At 45.3% G+C, this 22,450-nt stretch overlaps 1 protein-coding gene across 1 annotated transcript in view; it reads left to right on the top strand.

Annotated features, from left to right (window-relative positions):
* Window positions 1–22,450, top strand: part of WNK1 (WNK lysine deficient protein kinase 1) — a 340,445-nt gene that overhangs the window by 291,043 nt on the left and 26,952 nt on the right. Inside the window, exons 21-24 of the mRNA XM_082253649.1 lie at window positions 6,875–6,958; window positions 7,210–7,296; window positions 12,054–12,123; window positions 15,473–15,543. Of these exons, the coding sequence (XP_082109775.1) occupies window positions 6,875–6,958; window positions 7,210–7,296; window positions 12,054–12,123; window positions 15,473–15,543 (312 nt within the window). The remainder of the gene's footprint in view (window positions 1–6,874; window positions 6,959–7,209; window positions 7,297–12,053; window positions 12,124–15,472; window positions 15,544–22,450) is intronic.

Genomic DNA, 22,450 nt, shown 5'->3' with positions numbered 1-22,450 from the left:
GGCCTTTATGGGGCGGTGCAGGATCTGCTATCACAGGGAGTAATTGTGCTTGTTCCAGAGTTTTCAGGGATTTTATTTATATCCGTTTCCTGTTCCCAGGAAAGAAGTCAATCTTGGACCTCAAGGCCCTGAATCGCTTTGTGCAGGTTTAGAAATTTCAGATGGAGTCCATTCGCATGATGGTGGCATCTCTTCATCAAGGGGATTTTCTGGCCTCTCTCTCGATATCAAGGATGCTTACCTTCATATCCCAAGATATGTCGGGCACCAGCTTTTTCTTCACTTTGCAGTGGGAGAAGAGCATTATCAATTTGTGGCGTTACCCTTTGGTCTCAGCTCCTCGGGTGTTGGCCCCGTTGTTGGCCTTGCTCAGGCAGAGGGGGATTTCGGTACTGGGGTACCTAGACTATCTCCTTCTGCGAGCAGAGTCTCCGTCTGTCTTAAAAGGTGATCTGGACATCACTGTGCGAACTCTGCAAGAGTTCGGCTGGACGCTAAATTTTCAGAAATCAGCTCTGACTCCGTCCAACAACCTGTACTCTCTGGGCCTGATTGGATTCAGCCTCAGCCAGGGTGTTTCTTCCGGAGGCGAAACTGCTGAAGTTGCAGCATGTGATTCGGTTCCTGTTGTCCAACCGTCAGTAGTCTCTCAGGACTTACATGCAAATGCTGGGCTTTATGGTCTCCACCTTCAAGGCGGTTCCGTTTGCTCAGTTCCATACAAGGCATCTGCAAAAGGAGATTCTTGCCAAATGGGACAAGAATCAACAATCTCTAGACAATCTGATCCTGTTGAGCTGGGGTGCGAGGGGATCCTTGATTTGGTGGCTCTGCTCCCCGGCTCTTCGACAGCGGAAGGCCTTTATACCCCTGTACTGGACAGTGGTTTCCACAGACGCCAGCCTGTCTGGGTGGGGAGGTGTCTTGGGCACAGATTCAGTTCAAGGGGTTTGGACTCGGGAGGAGTCCAGTCTGCCGATCAATATCCTGGAGATTCGAGCGATCGGACTTTGCCTGTCCCTGTGGACAGATCGTCTGCAGGGGTGCCCGGTAAGGATTAATTTGGACAATGCTAGAGAATGTGACAGAGAAGTATCTGACATTCTAACGTGGGCAGAATATGTTGGCCCTCCCTGCTGTGCACATTCCAGGGGTGGATAATTGTCAGGCGGCCTACCTCAGTCGACAGGCGTTGAAGCTGGGTGAATGGTCTCTTCACTTGGAGGTGTTTCAACAACTGTGTCTCCGGTGGGGGACTCCCAATGTGGACCTGTTGTCCTCTCGTCTCAACCGTAAGGTTCAGAGGTTTGTGGCAAGATCTCTGTATCCTTTGGTCGACGCTCTGGTGGTTTCAGGAAAGTCATTTGCTCAGTCTATGGCTAAGCTCTAGGTATTTACCATCTTTTACAGGTATGCCTTTTTAAGGATCTTTTTAGTTGACGTTGTCCCTTTTTAAAAGGGTGTTTTCTGCCTCCTAATGTTGACCGACGGACTCCTACAATTTAATTTAACAAACTTGCATCTCATCTTAAAAGGAATCTCTTGACTTGCAAAGTTAAAAAGCAAAGCGTTCCAAATCTATACGTTCCACTGATCCTGATCCATTTTGTAATCAGGTTCTCAGCTTCTCCCTCTTCAAGCCATTCCCATTTACCATTCTAGCTTTTAAAAAAAATATTCCACCACTGGCTGCTTGAAGGCTTTCAATGGATATTGGGTAGGAGGGTGTGGCATAATGAGATGTCATATGTTAAGGAAACCTAAGCAGAAATATTTGTTGGCTCTACAGATCTATGCTACCAATCTTCTAGTTTGAAGTGGCCCTTAGGACTGTGATTTTAATGGCTTATTCCTGAGAAATGTAACCACCCGTCCGCATTCACCTTGTTTTCAGTATGTTAAAATTGGATGTCCTGCTGCAAGAATGATTGGCAGTAAGTGGTATAATTTTTCAGTAACCAGTGTCTTGGGCAGCCCATGAAGTAATCATTTTTTCTCTATCGTTCATTGACAGACGCAGCTCCATATCTTTTTGAACATTGGGTTATGCTGCCCCTACAGGAGTAGGACACTACGAAAGAAAAAGCTTTACCACGCCTATGGGGCAGTCCCTGCAGGCATACACCCACACACTCTGCTATAGCCCTCAGTTTGTTTCTGCCTAATTTAGGTGTAGGACCTAGTTCCCTGCTGGGACTTTGGTCTTAGTTGTTTATTTTTGGGACCCTTTTTTTCTGTGATTTTATTTTTTAATTTGAGTTCCTGTGAGGACTACAAGCAACAGCCGGCTGGGTTTCAGACTTAATTATCCTAAAACATTAAGGTCACCTAGCCTGGCCAGCGAGTGTGAGCAGGTTACAATCCAGCACTACACCTCACCACGCCAGAGCCCTGATGGACAGGGATGAGCCCACGAGTGGAACACCTCACCAAAACGCGAACGACCTGGGATGCCCTGAGTAGCAGCGTACCCACTGTCTGTCAGCACCCCCACCCCGGGTGGGAGGTAGTCTGTTCAGAGTGGTGCCCACCTGATACTGTGGTATGGTGAGTAAGTGTCCCCCCAATTCTCTTGCGGTCTCGGGATGGACATGGGCCCCCTCCCTGAGAAAGTCGGACCCTCGGGTTATCCTCGGTTCTTTTGGCCTCTCGGGTATACCAGGCCCCCCTCCCATAAGCAGGTTTCTACCTCTGGGGGGTGTATGTATTGCAGCTGCTGTGGCAGTTCTGCGTGAAGGGGGTCTGTCCTGGTGGGGTTTGCTTCTGGGGACCCTCCGATGACTCTTGTCTGATGTCCCCCTGGAGGGCTGCCATTTTGCTGTAGACCTTTTTCTGCATCAATAAAAAACGTTTTTTCTCATTGCAATGCATAGGCAGCCATGTTTTGGTAGTTCCCCAGAGGAATGGGGCTATAGGCAATTTTCTTGAAGTCAACAGCGAGGACAGCAAGGGAGAAGCTAAGGCACGTGTCAAACACAAGGCCTCGAGCAAAATCCAGCCCTCCAGGCCATTTTATGTAGCGCTCGCATCTCTGTCCTCAGTCTCAGCAGTCAGCAGCAGCAGAGAGGACGACAGATCTCCTCCTACAGATCCTTTGCCTCTCTATTCAGCCACAGCACCCCTTTGTCTCTGCCTCCCCTGGTCTCAGCATTCAGCAGACCTAAGCCCTCCTCTGGTCCTCCAGACCCTGCACTTTCTGCCTCCCAGATTTGCCCCCAGTTTCTTCCCAGCAGCAGCGCAAGGTAAGAGGGGTGCACTGTGATGTAAGGGAGGGACTCTTGACTTCTGATGGTGGATGCCTCTTGATATCTGATCTATTGGGGGTGGGGTGGGGTTGCTCTCGACATCTAGTCTTACAGATACAACCGGCAACAATAATGCTGATGCGGCCCGCAATTAAATTGAGTTTGACAACCCTGAGCTAGGGGCTGTAGACATGACCCAGGTGCTTTTCTGTTTGTTTCCTGTGTCAGATCGTTTCTATCTCTGCACGGAACGTTCCTGAAGCCTCCAGACCGGTTTGGTGGTAATGTATTTGGGGTCCCTGTAGGTATTCCTCACACTCACTGCTGCAAGCTGGGAATTGTGGTACCGCTGGTGCAGCAGTGCGGATCGCGTTTTTGCAACTTTTCTTAAACTGACACTGCCTTTTTTTATATTCAGTGCTAATGGAGTCCCAGAACAAAATCTCACCTACTGACTCCCTCAGTGCGACGCTGGATCGCAGCCCCTGACTGCTTTTACAGCAGTTTTGGAAAGCTTGGTGTCAAAAATGGATTTCACTTTAAAAAGTGCCGCTTGCCGAAAGCGCCCTTTGCCTTCACCTCCCTCTGTAGTATCCTCCGATTATGAGGCAGATATGGCCGCAGCGGACGCACCCCACCCTGGTGAATCGTGTTTTCGCATTCTGAAGGCAAGGAGGACATGTCCTCATCAGCTGCCGTGCAGGAAAGCATGCTGGTGGAAGCACTTAGTGTCGGTGCGAGAAACCTTAAAAATGGCTGATGAGTCTACAGCGTCAGGGACGCAAGTGTCTTTTGACACTCGCAAATCCCAGAAGTTGGGAAAGTTGTTTACATTTTTGACAACATTGTCCATGAACAGTGGGGGCGAATCAAACAAATGTTAGTAGTGCCCAAGCGCTTTAAATGGCGTTACCCCTTCGTGGCTGCGGTCTCCACTAGGTGGATCATCTGGTTTCCAGACTAAACAAGTCTACTGGGGTTCTGGTGGAAGAGTCCCTGGCTTTTACAGCATCCCGTGGATAGACGGAATAAATCTTTGTCCCGCCATTTTCACGTGTTAGCGGGTTCAATACTAAAACTGGTATTTGTGATCACCCTGGTGTCGCAGACTATCACAGAATGGGCAAAGTTACTGAAAGATGATTTGGAAACAGAGCAGCTCTCACTGGGCCCGATTGAGCCAAAGGACCAAAGGGTTTAAGTCCTCCTGTATATATGTGATGCGTCGCTGGATGCGGCTCCACTGGTAGCCAGAGTGTCTGCGGTGGGGATTGTGATTAGTTGCATGGTGTGGGTAAAGAGTCTTCGCTTCTTTCCAGAACCATGGACTTCCTTGTTTCAGGACAAATGGGTCCGCGAACTGATCCGATCGGGTTACAAGATCAAATTCTTGTCTCGGCTGTCGGACAGGTTCTTCCCGTCCAATCTATGCCCATCTCTGGACCGGTTAAGAGCATATATCACATTAAATGAGTCCACCACACGTGGAGGTATTCAACCCTGTCATTGGACTGCTGATGCGTTTCGGAAGTCACGCTCCCTCAGAGCTAGTCCTTCTATCAGCGAGATCATATTTATACTGGATGTGCCATGTGTGCCAACACCCATCTCTCCTCCCACCCCCCATTGTGCCCCCATTTTTTTGCCCTGCCCAGGGCACAATGGAGGGGAGGGTGGGGGTGGGAGGAGAGATGGGTGTCGGCACACATGGCACATTTAGTATAAATATGATCTCGCTGATGGGACTAGCTCTGAGGAAGGGAGCGTGACTCCCGAAACAAGTCAGCGGTCTAACGACAGGGATGAATACCTCCACGTGTGGTGGATTTATTTAATGCAATATATGCTCGTTATGTCTGCGAGTATGTTTTTTGGCTTTTTAATGAACGTTCTAAAAAGTGTCCACGGGTAATGCACTAGGTGTTTGCGCCTCCTTTCTGCCCGCAGAGTATCTGAATTGGCTGCGTTGTCATGCCGCTCACCTTATCTGGTGGTCCACAGAGATAAAGTGGTACTTTGACCTAATCAGTCGTTTCTTCCTAAGGTGGTTTCTGATTTTCATTTGAATGAAGATGGTGCTGCCTTCACGCTGTCCTAAGCCCAAGCATTCCAAGGAAATTGCCTTGCATTCTTTGGATGTGGTTCTGGCAATTAGGGTTTGCCTGACGGCTACTGAGTCTTTCAGAAAATGACACGCTCTATTTGTCCTTACCGACAGTCCTCCTAAAGGATTGGCTGCGTCTGCTGTGACCATATCCAGATGTATCAGGCAGACAGTTGTTCAGGCTTATTCACTGAAGGGCCATGTTCCTCCTTTCCCTGTGAAAGCTCATTCTACTAGGGCGCTGACTGCCTCTTGGGCTTTTCGTCAGCAGGCGTCAGTGATGCAACTTGCAAGGCGACAACTTGGTCATCTGTGCACAGGTTCACAAAATTCTACAATGTAGATGTGTTGGCATCCCCGGAAGCCTCTTTTGGCCGCAAGGTTTTGCAGGCTGCTGTCTAAATGAGAACTTTTTTTTCTCTTTTGAGGGTGTAAGTTTTTTCTGGGTGAGCTCCAGTTGTTCCTGGCTGAGCTCTATGTTAGCTGGTTGGCTAATTTTAGCCCTTGGGGAATTACGTTTATTTCTTGCATTTTTATTTCCCACCCCTCCTGCAAAATACTGATTTGGGGCGTCCCAATGGTCAAGAAGATATGGAGCTGCGTCTGTCAGGGAACAATAGAGAAAACTGGATTTTTGACTTATCGTAAAATCCTTTTCTCTAAGGTTCAACAGACGCAGCACCCACCCCTCTAATTATAATTGAAATGTTTTTTTTTTTTCTTTTAAACACTGCTTGCAACAAAACTGAGGGCTATAGCAGAGTGTGTGGGTGTATGCCTGCAAGGACTGCCCCATAAGGCGTGGTAAAGCGGTTTCCTGCCTAGTGTCCTACTCCTTTAGGGGGCAGCACAATCCAATGGTCAAGAAGATATGGAGCTGCGTCTGTCAATGAACTTCAGAGAAAAGGATTTTACAGTAAGTTAAATATCCAGTTTTTTTTCATTCAACCCAATGGTTAAACAAAAAAGCAATCCCGATTTCACCATCCACACATTTGAGGGAAAAGGGAGAATCCTCCCACTGAGCCATTTGTATTCTGACAGTGGGGACACTACCCTGCTGTCAGAATAAACTGATCAGCACTGCTGGCTTTAGCCAACAAGGTGGTTGTACAGACGTAGATTTGTAGAACGATTTCTGTACAACCACAGTGCCCATACATGGATTGAAATTCAGCCGGTTCCAGCAGAACCGACCAAATTTAATCCATGTATGGCTGCCTTTAGGGAAGGCTCATCACTGTGGAGGGGCAATGAAGCAACATGGCTGGGTAAATAAATGGTGGGTTGACTATGTGCAGACATTATCGTATTACCCTGAATGGGTAGTAACAGTTTCTGCTTTCTTTGTTCTTTTTGTGTGTTGGCCTAAAGATGTTCTATTCAGTCTTTGAGGCTGCTATAATAGATGAAGGGTGGTCTTCTCTCAAAAAGCGGGAGCCTTATTGTGGAGTATTACAGCACAGATAAACATGTTTTGTTTGTAAAACTTTGTCTGATGGCACTAAATATCCCTGTCCTATAGGTGCTCCCGGCCGGGGCAGAGAGCACAGTGGGGAGCCCGCCTGGCGAACAGCCACCTCCTCTTCCTGGACCTTCACTAACTCAGGTGCAGCATGAACCTTCTTTTCCTCCATGTAACCTCTTAATGGATGTTTTCCCTTATCTTGTGCATGTCCTTTTCTTACCCTCTATTCCATACCTTCTTGTCTGTCACCCTTCCCCTACAGGCACACCCTATAGTGAGTGAAAAGACAGAAAAATAGGTTTAGATTCCAACTACTTCACCTACTGAACTCTGTATAGCGTAGGGGTAACCCAAGGACCCTCTCCTCTGACCCTCCCTGCTTCTCATTACAGTCCCAGCAGCCCCTGGAAGACTTGGATTTCCAGTTGAGAAGAACGCTGAGCCCAGAAAGTGTCCCTGTGTCCTCTGCACCCAGCTGTGTGAGTGTAAAGGCTGTATGGGTGACTGTTTCAACCCCCCCCCCCCCTTTCACCCCTTGTCTAATATATAATATAAGATAGATAACGTTACTCTCACTGTCATCCATGCGCTATTGGCTTCTACAGTCCTGCTCTCCCACTAAATGTTCACTTACAATGAACTTTCATGATGTGCAGATCAGACCTATTCCAATAATTATTATAGTTAACTGCTGTGGGTGACTTTAGAGCAGGAGATTAGAATTGTTGTGTTTCTGATGTGGAAAGAAGATATACCTTTATTTAACACCAGCACCAGTACATGTTAAATCAACTTTGTCACAGTAACAAAAAATGGGGAGAAAAGGTTTTATGCTCTTCTTTTCACGAACTACAGCATACTCTTCACATTCCGCATTTTCAGGAGTGTTTTGGATGCTTGGGCCCAGTAGTGGAACTACCAAGGTTGCAGTTGTGACCGGCCTTGGAGTTCCACCACTATGGAGGGCCCTGCCCGCCTATTCCGCCACTGTGGGGATCACCCATGGTGGGGCTGGTGCAGAGTGCCCGCCGCCACCTATTGTTGCAGTCAGATGCATGATATGATGTCAGGAGGCAGAGCAGACTGGAGCAGTGAGTTAGCTGACTGCCAGTAGAGTGAAGGGGAGGAGCTCTGCGTGGAGACCCCATGTGAGGAGTGGAATCACTGGAGGCAGCGGAATAGAGGCAGAGACACCCTGAGCAAGGAGGAGGGGGAACCGACTGATACTGAGAGCAGGTGAGTGCCAGTGTCACTGATCCCATCCCTCCACCACTATCCCCTCTGACACCGATCTGATCCCTCTACTGCCTTCCCTCTGCCACCGATCCTATCCCTCCACCGCCATCCCTCTGCCCCCATCACTACCGCTGCCTCATAACTGATCCCTTCCCCCTCGCATCGAGTAATGGTGATGGGGGGGATCACATTAGTGGCTGTGGACTGATGTCATCCCTATCCCCACCGCCGCCACTGCTGCTACCCCTATCCCACTACCAACACCGTTGCTGCTGATCCCACCCCCATCCCAACATCATCGGTGGACTGATCCTATCCCCACCACCGCTGCCACTAAGCCCATACCCCCCACCACCCCCCTCAGTGGACTGATCCGACCCCCTTACCTCCACCTCTGCCACTGATAGCCCCCCCCTGCCCCCACCCACCCACTGCCACTGATCCATGGGGGAGAGGCCCTTCATGGTTTCTTGAACTGGGGCCCTGAAGGTTTTGGTTATGCCTTTGCTTGGGCCACCTGCTATGTGCTGTGGTAACAGTGCACAGTGCGGACCACACATCTGAAAGTGTATCAGATGTGAAGAGGCTGTTGCTTTGCATGGGAGCGAAGGTCAAACAAATATGCAGTAGGACAGATGAGGTGAGTGTACACCTTCATTTATAGGTGTTTTTTTATTTATTTTGTTTTGGGTTGTTTAGGGTTTATGTAGACGGATGTTCTTTTAAACACTGTGTTCAAAGGCAAACGCATTTGACAAGTTTTCTGCCCAATGACAGGATGCTCCCACTTTTTCAAATGTGGGTATGTCTGTTGGCCGTCTGGGTACTGGACATTTAGTCTGTCATAAACCAAATTTACAAACTAGAGTGCCAATCTCTGGCTCCTCCCACCTTCATTACTTCAAATCTGCCCTCTTTTTTGCAGTCAGCACAGTCTTCAGCTTGACCTCTGGAGGAAAGGTTTTGAGGCTTTTACTTCAGTATTTCAGTTCCAAAACCAAAAGATATGCATTTCCCATTTTAGACTTCAAGGTCCTCAACAAGTACTTGAGAATCTGCAAATTCAACATTGAATCCTCCAGGTCAGTCATTACTGCTGTTCAGCAAGGGGACTTCCTAGCTTCATGTTCCCATTTATACTCTACTTCAACTCTTTCCACAATTTGCCCTGGGCGAGAACATTTTTCAATTTGTGTTGTCTATGACCTTTAAGTGTTCACAAAGGTCTTGGCCCTGGTCCTTGCTTTATATGTTCACATGGATTTCATGTTTTGGGATCTCCTAAACAGTATTCTGTGGAGAGCATGTAGTGCCCATGTATTGTCAAGCAACATTCAACAGATTGCTCACCTCTTGCAATCCCTTTGGTTGGATACTCGCTCATCCAAAAATCTGCATAAACTCAAACTCATCTGTTTCAGGTCTTTCTCTAACCTACAAAAAAATCAATATCTGAAATTTCAGGGAAGGGCCCTCAAGATACTACTGTTTTGTCGTTGGCCCTTGGTTTGGTTTTGCATGAGGGTCCCCTGGGTCTGATGGTCTCATTGGAGGCAGTATTGTATGCCCAGATTAACTCTAAACTGTTATAGCACTGCATTCTGACTGTGGGACAAGTCAATTTCTCTGGATTGCCCCTTATGCCTAGCCACAGAGGTTAGACACGCTCTTGTGTGATGGATACGCAATCCAACACTGGAGATGGGGGAAGTCCTTTCTCCCGTTACATTCGATGACCGATGCCAGCCTGTCAGGATATAAAGGTGATCTCTGAACAGTGACAGTACAGAAAACTTCTTGGTTGCTGCAGAAGACCCCACTTCCTGTCAGAAGTCCTGGAACTCATTGATGTTTGCGTCACTCTTAAAGCTGCCTTTGGGGACTACCAACACCCCAGATTCAGTCACAATCCCATGGCCGTGACTTGCATCAGTCACCAGGGCCAGGACCAGACATCAAGCAGCTCAAATAAAAGCTATTTAAATTCTGTTCTGAGTAGAATGTCACATTCCGACCTTATGTTGCTATACACGTTACAGGTGTAGAAAATTGGCAGGCAGACTCTCTCCGTCTCCAGTAGCTAGACTTAGGAGTGGCCCCTTTACCAGGGAAGTGTTCCAGGACATCTATCAGAGAATAGGGATGCCAGAATTAGATCTCCTAACGTCCAGATGCAGCCACAGCATGCACAGGTTTGCGCCACGGGATCTGATGGCCTTCACGTCGGACGCGCTGGTGACTCCATTGGATTGTGTCTACCTAATATATGCTTTTTTCCTCTAAAAATCCAATCTCATCGGATTGAGTTTGAAAACATTTTCAATTGATTCTTGCAGCCCCATACTGACCATGAAGAACTCGGTATGCAGATGTGCTCTAGCTTCTGGCCATGGCTGTCCAGATTCTTCCACTTTGTGTTCCATTCTGTTTCCTAGATGTTTTAGACCAAGTCCTGAGAGATAAAGGTCTGGCTGACTCAGTCACCCCTAGGCTTTTAAGTGCCAGGAAATAGACTTTGTCCTATTTACCCTCTACATGCAGTCTTGTAGGTACCTTGTCACTTGCCTTCCCATCTCACCTCCTTAATTGACTACTCTACAGGCTTTGCCCAGAAATCTTCCAGCATCTCAAGTTCCATTATATTCACCAGTTGCACACCTTCCAACCTCTGGATTGAGTGCCCCATCTCTTCTGGGAGCATGCAGATTGCTCCCCACCATGCTCAATAATTATCATGTGAGGTAGTTTTTATCCAGTGTCACAAAAGAGGAATGTTTTAATTCCTCATGCTGTAGTTTCTTTTGTTTGAAATTGCAAAACATCTAGCCCCTGGTACCCGGCAGGTGTTTAATAGGCCTTGTATATCCTCCTCCTAAAGCCTTGTCACTTCTAGTGAGTCACTCCTTTTGTGAGTAGTTACTCTTCTTTGTTGCCATTGCATTTTTCAGTACCCCTCTTGGGCCTTCCTCCACCCCTCCATTTATTGCTTCGGGGTGTTCCATGGTCGAAGAGTCAACGTGTGTCCTGTACTGTGCAATTAAAATGTTTCTGAAGGCTTAAGGATTTTTGCCTTAATTTATTCTCTGCATTAAGGTAAAAATCCAGTTATGCAGCGGGATTTGCGCCCCCTCCCCCTTACAGGGCAGAATGATGGCAGCTATGGCTCCCACTGCTGTCAAATTCTGTGATGAAGGGGCGGGTTTGAGCTCTGTATAGATCTTAGTTTGTTTTCCCTTCTGACTGCTGGCTGAACAAATATAAACAAACTATCTGTGGTTTTGAAAGGATGTCTGACATTGCATGCGATTTGCACCACACTGCTGTGCAAATCACATGCGATGTCTGTGCGATACAAATTGTATGGCTGAATTTGCATCGCATTCGGACCAAATTCGTGCAAGACCCTTTTTTTTTAGTCCGCACCAGAATCTGATCGCATGGCTGCTCACAACCATGCGATCCAATTCCTGTCCGAATTAACAGTTTGCACTGCGATAGCGAACTGATCTGGGGGTGTCATTAACTTTGTATTGACGCTCCCGGCAGTTCGCATATGCGAGTTGGGTGCGCAGTGGATTTGCAGGGTTTCTGCATCGCACCAATGTGGACCGACCCTTAGTGTTTGTATTTCTGTATCCGAGGGTGGTAAAATGGAAAAATAAAGCACTCCCTATAAAATGAGCACTGATGGTGGCTTTGTCACACAGCATGTCCCAACATTCATACTTATAAGGCTTGCCATCAGCAGTTAAGGACTGTAGAGCGGATAATGTACATGCAAGTTTCTTAGGTGGTTACTGTTTGTGTAGCAGAAAAATAATTTGATCTATTACTTAGTGTTCTGAAGTCCCTTGAACTGCCAGCTGTAGTGTGGGTGACGGTGCTAAACATTTGGTGTGTATTCCTTTAATGCTACCTGGCTTTGGCGTCTGTTGTGCTGGAGACCACAGAACCTTAACATGAAAGTCTCCTGTTTTTAACTTGCTTTTTCTCTTTTTAGCCTGTGCCAAGTACAGCTACTACAACTGAAGCCGGACCAGTGGGTATCCAGCCAAAGCTCGCCACTGATGGTAAGTGCATCACAGCTCAGTCATAATAAGCTGTTCAAACCTGATAGCAAAGCTCCAGCTTTATCTACATAAAGATGAACTTCATATGATAGCTATAGACCAGAAGGACTTTGTTAAAATGTACTGTATTGCAAAGGGTTTTTTTTTTTTTTTTTTTTACAAAAAAAAAAAAAAACCTGTGCAGTAAACAGAAGATTTTGTGTTCTTAACCAGAACACTATCTGCATGGAGTTTGCATGAGTGCATTTCCTCTTGGTACGCCATTTTACCCCTACACTCCAAAAAGACATGCTTGTAGGTCAAAAGACTCCTATCGAAATTGGTCTTTGAATGTATGCATGTGCAAAAGGGACCTTAGGTTTTAAGCTCCTTTAGAACCAGGACTGATGTACAGTGTGTAAGTGCTGTGTTAACTGTCTCCGAGTTATAAATATCTAAAGGTTTGATTGATATTAGACGCAGATATACATTCTTAGGAGCAGCATTAAGGTAAGCAGGACTGCATTTGTAAATTTTAAGTGACCTTTTGCATGTAATCTAGAATGTCTATATATAATAAAGACTGCATATTAATACTATTTTTGATAGTGATACGGTGACCATTTGCAGATAACATGGAGAGGTTTTTTTTTTTTTCTGGTTTCACGTTTCTTACTGCTTCTAAGCCAGTGTTTCGCAACTTTTTTTTCTGTCAAGACACCTTTGAAAATGATGCACATGCATGTCTTGATCACCTCCGCTTAAGCTTTGTACATCAAAGCGAGGGTCAACTTTGCCTGCATCCGCATGTAGGCAGTCCCAGTTATGTGTATTAGGATGAAATTGTTGCTCTCTGTTTGATATCCCTGGATTTAAACTGTCAGCATTCGAGGATAGGCACCCATACAAATGTCAACTCTGTGCTGTCGCTGCGTCCCAATTAACATGAATAGGTATGCCTGCACATGGATGCATAGGACACCGGTACATCCCCTGTGTGGGCCAACACAGCCCTCACATGGGTCTATGCTTAAGTATATCTGTGTGAACGAGGCCTAAATGTAATTTGTGATGCAGAGTTGTCATACAATATTCAAATCAGTGAGCAGTATGTAGTCGTAGGATGGACAGTGATAAGTTTGTAGCGTCAGGGCAGTCAGTGAGAAGCTGTACCCAGTGGCAGGGTGGTCAGTGAGCAAGGACGTAAGTGGCAGGAAAAAGCAAACACCTAATTCATTACCACCATTACATTTTATTGAATAAAAATAAGTTGGTGTACTCCAGTCACAAGGCACAGGCGTCTATCCAAACATGGCACATTTGAAAAGCAAATGCGTTTTGGGGGTCATGTCCCCTTCCTCATAGCTAATGCAACTTAATGAAAGTCCACAATTTAAATGTCTGCACATCACCACCCATTCCTCCCTTAACGAGAGTCTGGGCAGAATCCAATCAAACATGATATATATAAAAAAGCACTACCTGAAAATACCCTACTGGTCACACTTAAGATAAATATATATATATATATATATATATATATAATATATATATATATACGTACATTACACAAAATGGCCAGTGTTCACATAAAGTGCATTCTCCTCTTGTCCATGGTCCCCCAGAGATTGGCTCAAACCGGCGGTGTTGCCACGTGTGCCTGCCCTGCTACATTGGCTCCCACCGATGGATTGCATGCTCAGCCCTATGGAACGCAGACCAGAGGAGTGTACCAGAAATTACCTGGACCGAAAATGCGTCCTTGTCTGCCGCCGATGGAACGCAGAGCAAACAAGGAGAGCAGACTGGAAGTGCATCAACGTCCGCTAGAACTTCTAGTCACTGGGCAACACAATGCTACCCTGTGAATACTAAAGCCATAGAACACATGCACTACCCAAAGGAACCCAGAGCGGAGCAAAAGGAGCACCACTGTTGGCCCAGCCTGGAAGTGCACGAACGAAAGAGGGGGAAGAGAGACCAGGGCATTCTGTGATCTGCACGTATATTGGTAGGGCCAGTAAGTGATCAGTATGTAGAGGCAGGGCGAACCGTGAGCAGTATGTAGTTGTCAGGGTAGTCAGTGAGCCGACAGACACTTAACCACAGGGCTGGATGCTTGCTGGCCTGCTATCTCTGCTTCCCATTTTTAGCTGCTGGATCAGCCAAGTCTACCACCTCTGAGAGGATGTAAGGAGGTGACCACAGCCCTGGTCCCGCCCACCGTTTGGCTGACCAAGGAAAAGCTGCTGAGCACCAGGGCAGCTTAGGCCCCATGATACTCTGCAAGGAGCAAAGGGAGAAATCAATGCTGCACTATGGGGAGAGCCATAGGCAAACCAACCACCCTTCCCCACTGCCGTTGACCCTTACCTCTTTCTCTGTGGTCTTAGAGGCAGATGAGGGGAAATTAAAGGGTTTGTAAAGGCTCAAGGCTTTTTTTTTTTTTTTCTTTTATGCATGAAGTTTAAAAACCACCTGTCTGCAGCAGCCACCCCACACTCCTTATACTTGAGCCCCTCAATCCAGTGATGTGCACAAGAGCAGCGGCTCTCCCAGATCTCTTCAGCCTCATTGGCTGAGACAGCAGCTGGAGCCATTGTCTCCCGCTACGGTCTATCACTGCCAATAAAGAGAGAGTTGGAGGCGGGGCCAAACTGCACTTGGCATGTGAATGGACCCACACAGAAGCAGCTTGGGAGTGAGCCTGTTCAGGTGCCCCCATAGCAAGCTGCTTGTTATGGTGGCACTTGGCATGGGGGAGGGGCCACTTATGCCGGGGCCTGAGAAGAAAAGGATTGGGGGTCTGCGTGCAAAACCCCTGCACAGAGCAGGTAAGTATAACATGTTTGTTTAAAAAAAAAAATCAGTCTTTATTATCACTTGAAGGGGACTCTTCCCAGGTGCCTATGTGCTCCTTGGCAACTTAAAGATCATCGTTTGGTAGTATGCTGATGGGCAGTCCTGAAAGGTGTCAGACTTGTACTAGTATTACAACCTGCAGCTGTCTATGAAGTAAGGCAAGCTTGGAACAAGCTACTTGATCCACCTTCCTTTGTTGGTAAGTATATGCCTTTCTTGGTAGTAGTATGCTGTGGCACACTGGTTGAAAAAGGCTGCTTTAAACTGAGACTTGACACACGGAGAGTACTGATCGGTGTCTTTGCGAGTGAAATACGGCCAACACCTCACATGATTAGTATACTAACAATTCTTTGTATACAATGTCAGTTTAGCATTCTTTATGCAATATCAACTCATGTAGGATCATGCTATTTACAGTGTTATACTGTGTTTTTACACCATTTAATTTAGAGAATGAATAGTAGAATGTAGGAATAATTTTATAACTGTAATGTTTTTCATTCAGTTCCAGAGCAGGCAGAATCCAAGCCAGATGCAGAGACAGGTGGTGGAGTCCTGAAAATGGGGCGATTTCAGGTTGGTTCCTCTCTTAATCAGATGTATTACAAGCAGCCTATTTATGATGTACAGAGAAGCCTGGTGCTGGAAGCTGGGTATTAGGGCAGTGCTCATTCATTGTACTTTGTATATTCTCAGATTTAGAATGACACCCGCCCCCAATTTATTGTAGATTAATCTGGTTTCAGATTGTCTTCTGCATGCACACTCAACTGACTAGGCCATACGGCCAATGATGTCGTGAGTGGGGTGGAGCACACAGGTGACCGCCATCTTGAACTCCCATGTAAGGCAACAGTGTGGGATCCTGTGGCACTACAGGTTGCAGCAGAGCAGTTGACTTGTGGGACTATAAGTCACAGCAGGCCGTCTTTGTGGGAGCAGCTGGGCACTGGCAGAATTTAGTAGGTGTGAAATCCCCTGGAATAACCAGCATACTGGTCCGCATCTATGTCTCGACAATAGCAGAGAATAAGTAATGTAGACGTTGATTGGTCCCAAATACCTCCTACAGGTAGGGAGGAACCAGGGTGTAGCCTCCCCCCCAGTGCAATATATACCTGGAGTCAGTGTGTTTCATATGACTTTGACCCCCGCTGCCTGTCTGGTATCTCCACTTCTTTCGGGGAAATGAGTAAAATATGACTTGCCACATTAAATGTCCAGCTACCAACATCCCTATATATATATATATATATATATACACATACAGTGGGGATCGAAAGTTTGGGCACCCCAGGTAAAAATTTGTATTAATGTGCATAAAGAAGCAAAGGAAAGATGGAAAAATCTCCAAAAGGCATCACATTACAGATTAGACATTCTTATATGTCAACAAAAGTTAGATTTTATTTCCATCATTGACACTTTCAAAATTACAGAAAACAAAAAAATGGCGTCTGCAAAAGTTTGGGCACCCTGCAGAATTTATAGCATGCACTGCCCCCTTTGCAAGGCTGAGACCTGCCTGTGTCATGGATTGTTCTGAATCATCATCTGGGAAGACCAGGTGATGTCAATCTCAAAGGTTTTAAATGCCCACACTCATCTGATCTTGCCTCAACAATCCGCACCATGGGATCTTCTAAGCAGTTGTCTAGAAAACTGAAACTGAAAATAGTTGACGCTCACAAAGCTGGAGAAGGCTATAAGAAGATAGCAAAGCGTTATCAGATGTCAATATCCTCTGTTCAGAATGTAATTAAGAAATGGCAGTCATCAGGAAAAGTGGAAGTTAAAGCAAGATCTGGAAGACCAAGAAAAATATCAGACAGAACAGCTCGCAGGATTGTGAGAAAAACAATTCAATTCAAAACCCACGTTTGACTGCACGATCCCTCCAGAAAGATCTGGCAGACGCTGGAGTTGTGGTACACTATTCCACTATAAAGAGATACTTGTACAAATATTGTCTTCATGGAAGAGTCATCAGAAGAAAACCTCTTCTGCGTCCTCACCACAAAAATCAGCGTTTGAACTTTGCAAATGAACATATAGACAAGCCTGATGCACTTTGGAAACAAGTTCTGTGGACCAATGAGGTTAAAATTGAACTTTTTGGCCGGAATGAGCAAAGGTACGTTTTTGGAGAAGGGCCACAGAATTTAATGAGAAGAACCTCTGTCCAGCTGTTAAGCATGGGGGTGGATCAATCATGCTTTGGGGTTGTATTGCAGCCACTGGCACAGGGAACATCTCACAAGTAGAAGGAAAAATTGATTCAATAAAATTTCAGCAAATTTTGGATAGTAACTTGATGCCATCTGTGAAAAAGCTAAAGTTAAAGAGAGGATGGCTTCTACAAATGGATAATGATCCTAAACACACCTCGAAATCCACAGGGGAATACATCAAGCGGCGTAAACTGAAGGTTTTGCCATGGCCTTCACAATCTCCTGACCTCAACATAATTCAAAATCTATGGATAGACCTTAATAGAGCAGTGCGTGACAGACAGCCCAGAAATCTTAAAGAACTGGAAGACTTTTGTAAGGAAGAATGGGCAAAGATACCTCAAACAAGAATTGAAAGACTCTTGGCTGGCTACAAAAAGCGTTTACAAGCTATGATACTTGCCAAAGGGGGCAGTGCAAGATATTAACTCTGCAGGGTGCCCAAACTTTTGCAGACGCCATTTTTTTGTTTTCTGTTATTTTGAAAGTGTAAATGATGGAAATAAAAAATCTAACTTTTTTTGACATATAAGAATGTATAATCTGTAACTTGATGCCTTTTGGAGATGTTTCCATATTTCCTTGGCTTCTTTATGCACATTAATGCAAATATTTACCTGGGGTGCCCAAACTTTCTATCCCCACTGTGTATATATATATGTGTGTGTGTGTATGTATATATATATATATATATATATATATGTATGTATATATATATATATATATATATATATGTATGTATATATATATATATATATATATATATATATATATATATATATATATAGTACAGACCAAATTTTGGACACACCTTCTCATTCAAAGAGTTTTCTTTATTTGCATGACTATTAAAATTGTAGATTCACACAGAAGGCATCAAAACTATGAATTAACATGTGGAATTATATACATAACAGAAAAGTTTGAAACAACTGAAAATATGTCATATTCTAGGTTCTTTAAAGTAGCCACCTTTTGCTTTGATTACTGCTTTGCACACTCTTGGCATTCTCTTGATGAGCTTCAGGTCCGGTTCACACTGATGCGATGCGGGAAGGCTGCGAACTCGCAGCCTGTTCCCGCATCGCACACGCACCCCCGGCAGTTCACACTGCCATATGCGATACGCTGGGGGTGTCAATGTAATCTTAACGACACCCCCAGTTTGATCGCATATCGCAGTGCGATCGTGCAGTTAGCACAGGATCGGATCGCACAAGTGTGAACCGCTGTGCGATCCGATCCTGATGCGGCTGCAAAAATGCCTCCTGTGCGTGTTTGCTGCGGGAGCGATGCGAATTTAGCCATACAGTTTGTATGGCTAAACTCGCACCGCACAGCTGATCGCATGTAATGTCGGAGCAGTGCGAGGTAGTCACCTGAAATTGTCTTCAGACAGTCTTGAAGGAGTTCCCAGAGATGCTTAGTACTTGTTGGCCCTTTTGCCTTCACTCTGCGGTCCAACTCACCCCAAACCATCTTGATTGGGTTCAGGGCCGGTGACTGTGGAGGCCAGGTCATCTGGCGCAGCACCCCATCACTCTCCTTCTTGGTCAAATAGCCCTTACACAGCCTGGAGGTGTGTTTGGGGTCATAGTCACGTTGAAAAAAAAATGATGGTCCAACTAAATGCAAACCGGATGGAATAGCATGCCGCTGCAAGATGCTGTGGTAGCCATGCTGGTTCAGTATGCCTTCAATTTTGAATAAATCCCCAACAGTGTCACCAGCAAAGCACCCCCACACCATCACACCTCCTCCTCCTCCATGCTTCACGGTGGGAACCAGGCATGTAGAGTCTATCCGTTCACCTTTTTTTGCGTCGCACAAAGACACGGTGGTTGGAATCAAAGATCTCAAATTTGGACTCATCAGACCAAAGCACAGATTTCAACTGGTCTAATGTCCATTCCTTGTGTTCTTTAGCCCAAACAAGTCTCTTTTGCTTGTTGCCTTTCTTTAGCAGTGGTTTCCTAGCAGATATTCTACCATGAAGGCCTGATTCACACAGTCTCCTCTTAACAGTTGTTCTAGAGATGTGTCTGCTGCTAGAACTCCGTGTGTCATTGACCTGGTCTCTAATCTGAGCTGCTGTTAACCTGCAATTTCTGAGATTGGTGACTCGGATGAACTTATCCTCCGCAGCATAGGTGACTCTTGGTCTTCCTTTCCTGCGGCGGTCCACATGTGAGCCAGTTTCTTTGTAGCGCTTGATGGTTTTTGTGACTGCACTTGGGGGCACTTTGAAAGTTTTCCCAATTTTTCGGACTGACTGACCTTCATTTCTTAAAGTAATGATGGCCACTCGTTTTCCTGTACTTGGCTGCTTTTTTCTTGCCATAATACAAATTCTAACAGTCTATTCAGTAGGGATGTAACGATATCGAAGATATCGCGATATCGTATCGTCGTGGTCGTCTCGATATCGTCGTGGTCGTGTCTCGATATCGTCGTGGTTGGGTTACAATATTAAAAGGACAGGTGTCCGTCAAAAAGAAAGAGGAATAAACACAGTCCCGCGGAACAAATCATTGTTAACTACATAGACCAGAGTTTAAGGATTTTTTTTACTGTTTTTTTTTTTTTTTTTTTTTCTTGCAATGTAGATATTTTGATCTTTCTGATGAAAAACGTGAACATAAGCTAAATGATAGGTCAGTGTTTTTTTTAAAGGCATTTTCACTGACTATTTTATTTAAGTTTAAGTTATGTTCCTAAATACCAGTTTTAGTCCCCGTTCACATGCAGGCGACGCTACTTCCAGGGGCGACCTCCGAGGTCCCGGTGCGAGCAGCGTGCCGCGACCTCGGAGCGGCCACCACGGACTTCATAACATTGAAGTCTATGGCGGTCGCCTCCTGTTCGCCCCAAAGAAGCTCCGGACCCTTTTTCTAAGTCGGAGCGACTTGTGTCGCTCCTATTAGAACGGGTCCGCAGCTTCTCTATGGAAGGCGACCAGTGTGAACGGGGCTTTAAAAGGCTGCCTTTATTTGCCTTGCACATTTAAACCTGACCTAACTTGATCTTTGTTTGCACTTAAAGGGAATTGCCTATTGTTTGTTTACAATTGTTCTAGCTGCTTCTTAACTTGAACATTGCACAGAAGAATCAGTTATGCAACCAAATATTACTATACAGAATATTGATGTTCCTGACTACAACTTGCACTTTAAAAGCACTATGTGATCAGTGTTTTATGTTGTCATGGATCCATAAATACAACAATAAATTGCCTGTTGACTGGCAAAAGCAGAATAAATGTCGGTATTTTTTCGCTATTATCATCACAAACACTATCATGAGCTATTTAACAATACCATGAGCTTTTCCACAATATCGCAATAAATATCGTACCGTGAGGTCAATATCGAAATTGTATCGTACCGTGAGATTTTGATATCGTTACATCCCTACTATTCAGTAGGACTATCAGCTGTGTATCCACCTGACTTCTGCACTACACAACTGATGGTCCCAGCCCCATTTATAAGACAAGAAATCACACTTCTTAAACCTGACAGGGCACACCGGTGAAGTGAAAACCATTTCAGGTGACTACCTCTTGGAAGTGTGACTCTACAATTTTCATAGTCATGAAAATAAAGAAAACTCTTTGAATGAGAAGGTGTCCAAACTTTTGGTACTGTATATATAATACATAAGAAAAAAGACCAGGATGTGGGACTTTAAATGAGGTCAACTAGACATTAAAGTTTATTAGATGAAATAAATAGGTACGCATATGAAAACAATGTTAAATAGACACATACAGAGATATAGCATTCAGTAGATTAAACCGTACGTATTGAATCAAAAATGAATACAGTATTACAAGGATCAAACATGGATCTCTGAAGGGTATATCGAATACAATAAGACATCATCATCTCTTTATGCTCGCAGTCTCAAGGTATATCAAAATACAATAAAACATCTGAGTAATTTGTAGGCTCGACGCGTTTCATGGACCTCCGTCCATTCATCAGGAGCTTGAATATGGGTTATATATCTAAAAATAGGAATAAAGGTTATATTAAAAAAAATATTAAAATAATTTGATTATAATGGGGGGATTTTTTTGGAATAAACGCTACCTTAAGCAGTGTAATTTATCCAAGGGCAATCCAGTATTGAAAAAGGAGAATGAAGCTGGTCCAGGGAACGCCTGACCTGGGGTTGAGGCATGGATGACATCCAGTACACAAGGGTAGCAGAGAGGAGAGGACCACATACAGGGTGGGATACAAAATTTCAAAACTCCAAGGGCAACACTCCAGGGAGTAATAGTGGAAGCACACTGGGACCAAGCAGAGTCTGAAAGTGTATATATAAATTGATCAGCAATATAGTCAGAAGATCAATCTGAAAATTCATGTAGATAGTAAAGACAAGTAAGCCCAGCAGGGGGGGTGCCAGAAATGAAACCACCAGGATAATATCCTGTTAGGAGGTTCCCCCAGAAGTACCTCTTGGCACCTTTCTTCAGGTCATTTGTTACAAGGTAGGAATTCGCATCTGCGATTACTGGTTTTTACAGCATCTGTTTTCTCTAATACTTGCTGTCTTGGACCGATTTGGTGGAAAGCATTAGCTACAGAAGAGAAGCCAGCGGAGGAGGAAAACAAGACATTAACTAATAATCTGTCAAAAATAAAGGAGAATTCTGAGATATAACCATAAAAATGTGCCCATGCAGAGCTTTTTTTACTTTTATTTGGCAAGGCAAACGCCCTAGGCTGGCGTACGATATTTTGCATCGTCATAAACTGGACAGTGGTTTTGGCCTACCGGATGTAGTCCTATAATATAAGGCTATGGCCCTTGCTCACATACTGAATTGGTGCCATGACTCCTCATCCAAACCTTGGGTCCCCTTAGAAAAATCAATGGCGAAATGAAATCTAGCAGGTGCACCTTGGGTCCCATCTGCATGCAGACTCCTATCTGACTGGACCTCCCCTCTGACTTAGTCCACTCTGATGGTTTGGGACAGGCTGAATGGCTCAGGCCATATGCCCCCCCCCCCCCCCCCCAACATCACTGCTTGCAATCCTCGGGGGTTATCCCTGGATTCCGCCGGGCAAAGCACGCGCTTTTTTCAGTCATTGGGGTTTGGATGGTGACACAACTTGCGTGAAACTTGCCACACGGGGTACTCGTTTTTTTACCTCTGCAAACTTTACAATCTTTATATGGAGCTTTTCCACTTGCGCCCTGGAGATACCACCAATTAGATTTTCTATCAAAATTTG

The sequence above is a fragment of the Pelophylax lessonae genome, assembly GCF_965119305.1.
Source record: "Pelophylax lessonae genome assembly, chromosome: 4".
Lineage (NCBI taxonomy): Eukaryota > Metazoa > Chordata > Amphibia > Anura > Ranidae > Pelophylax > Pelophylax lessonae.
This window is presented reverse-complemented; position numbering and strand designations above follow the sequence as displayed.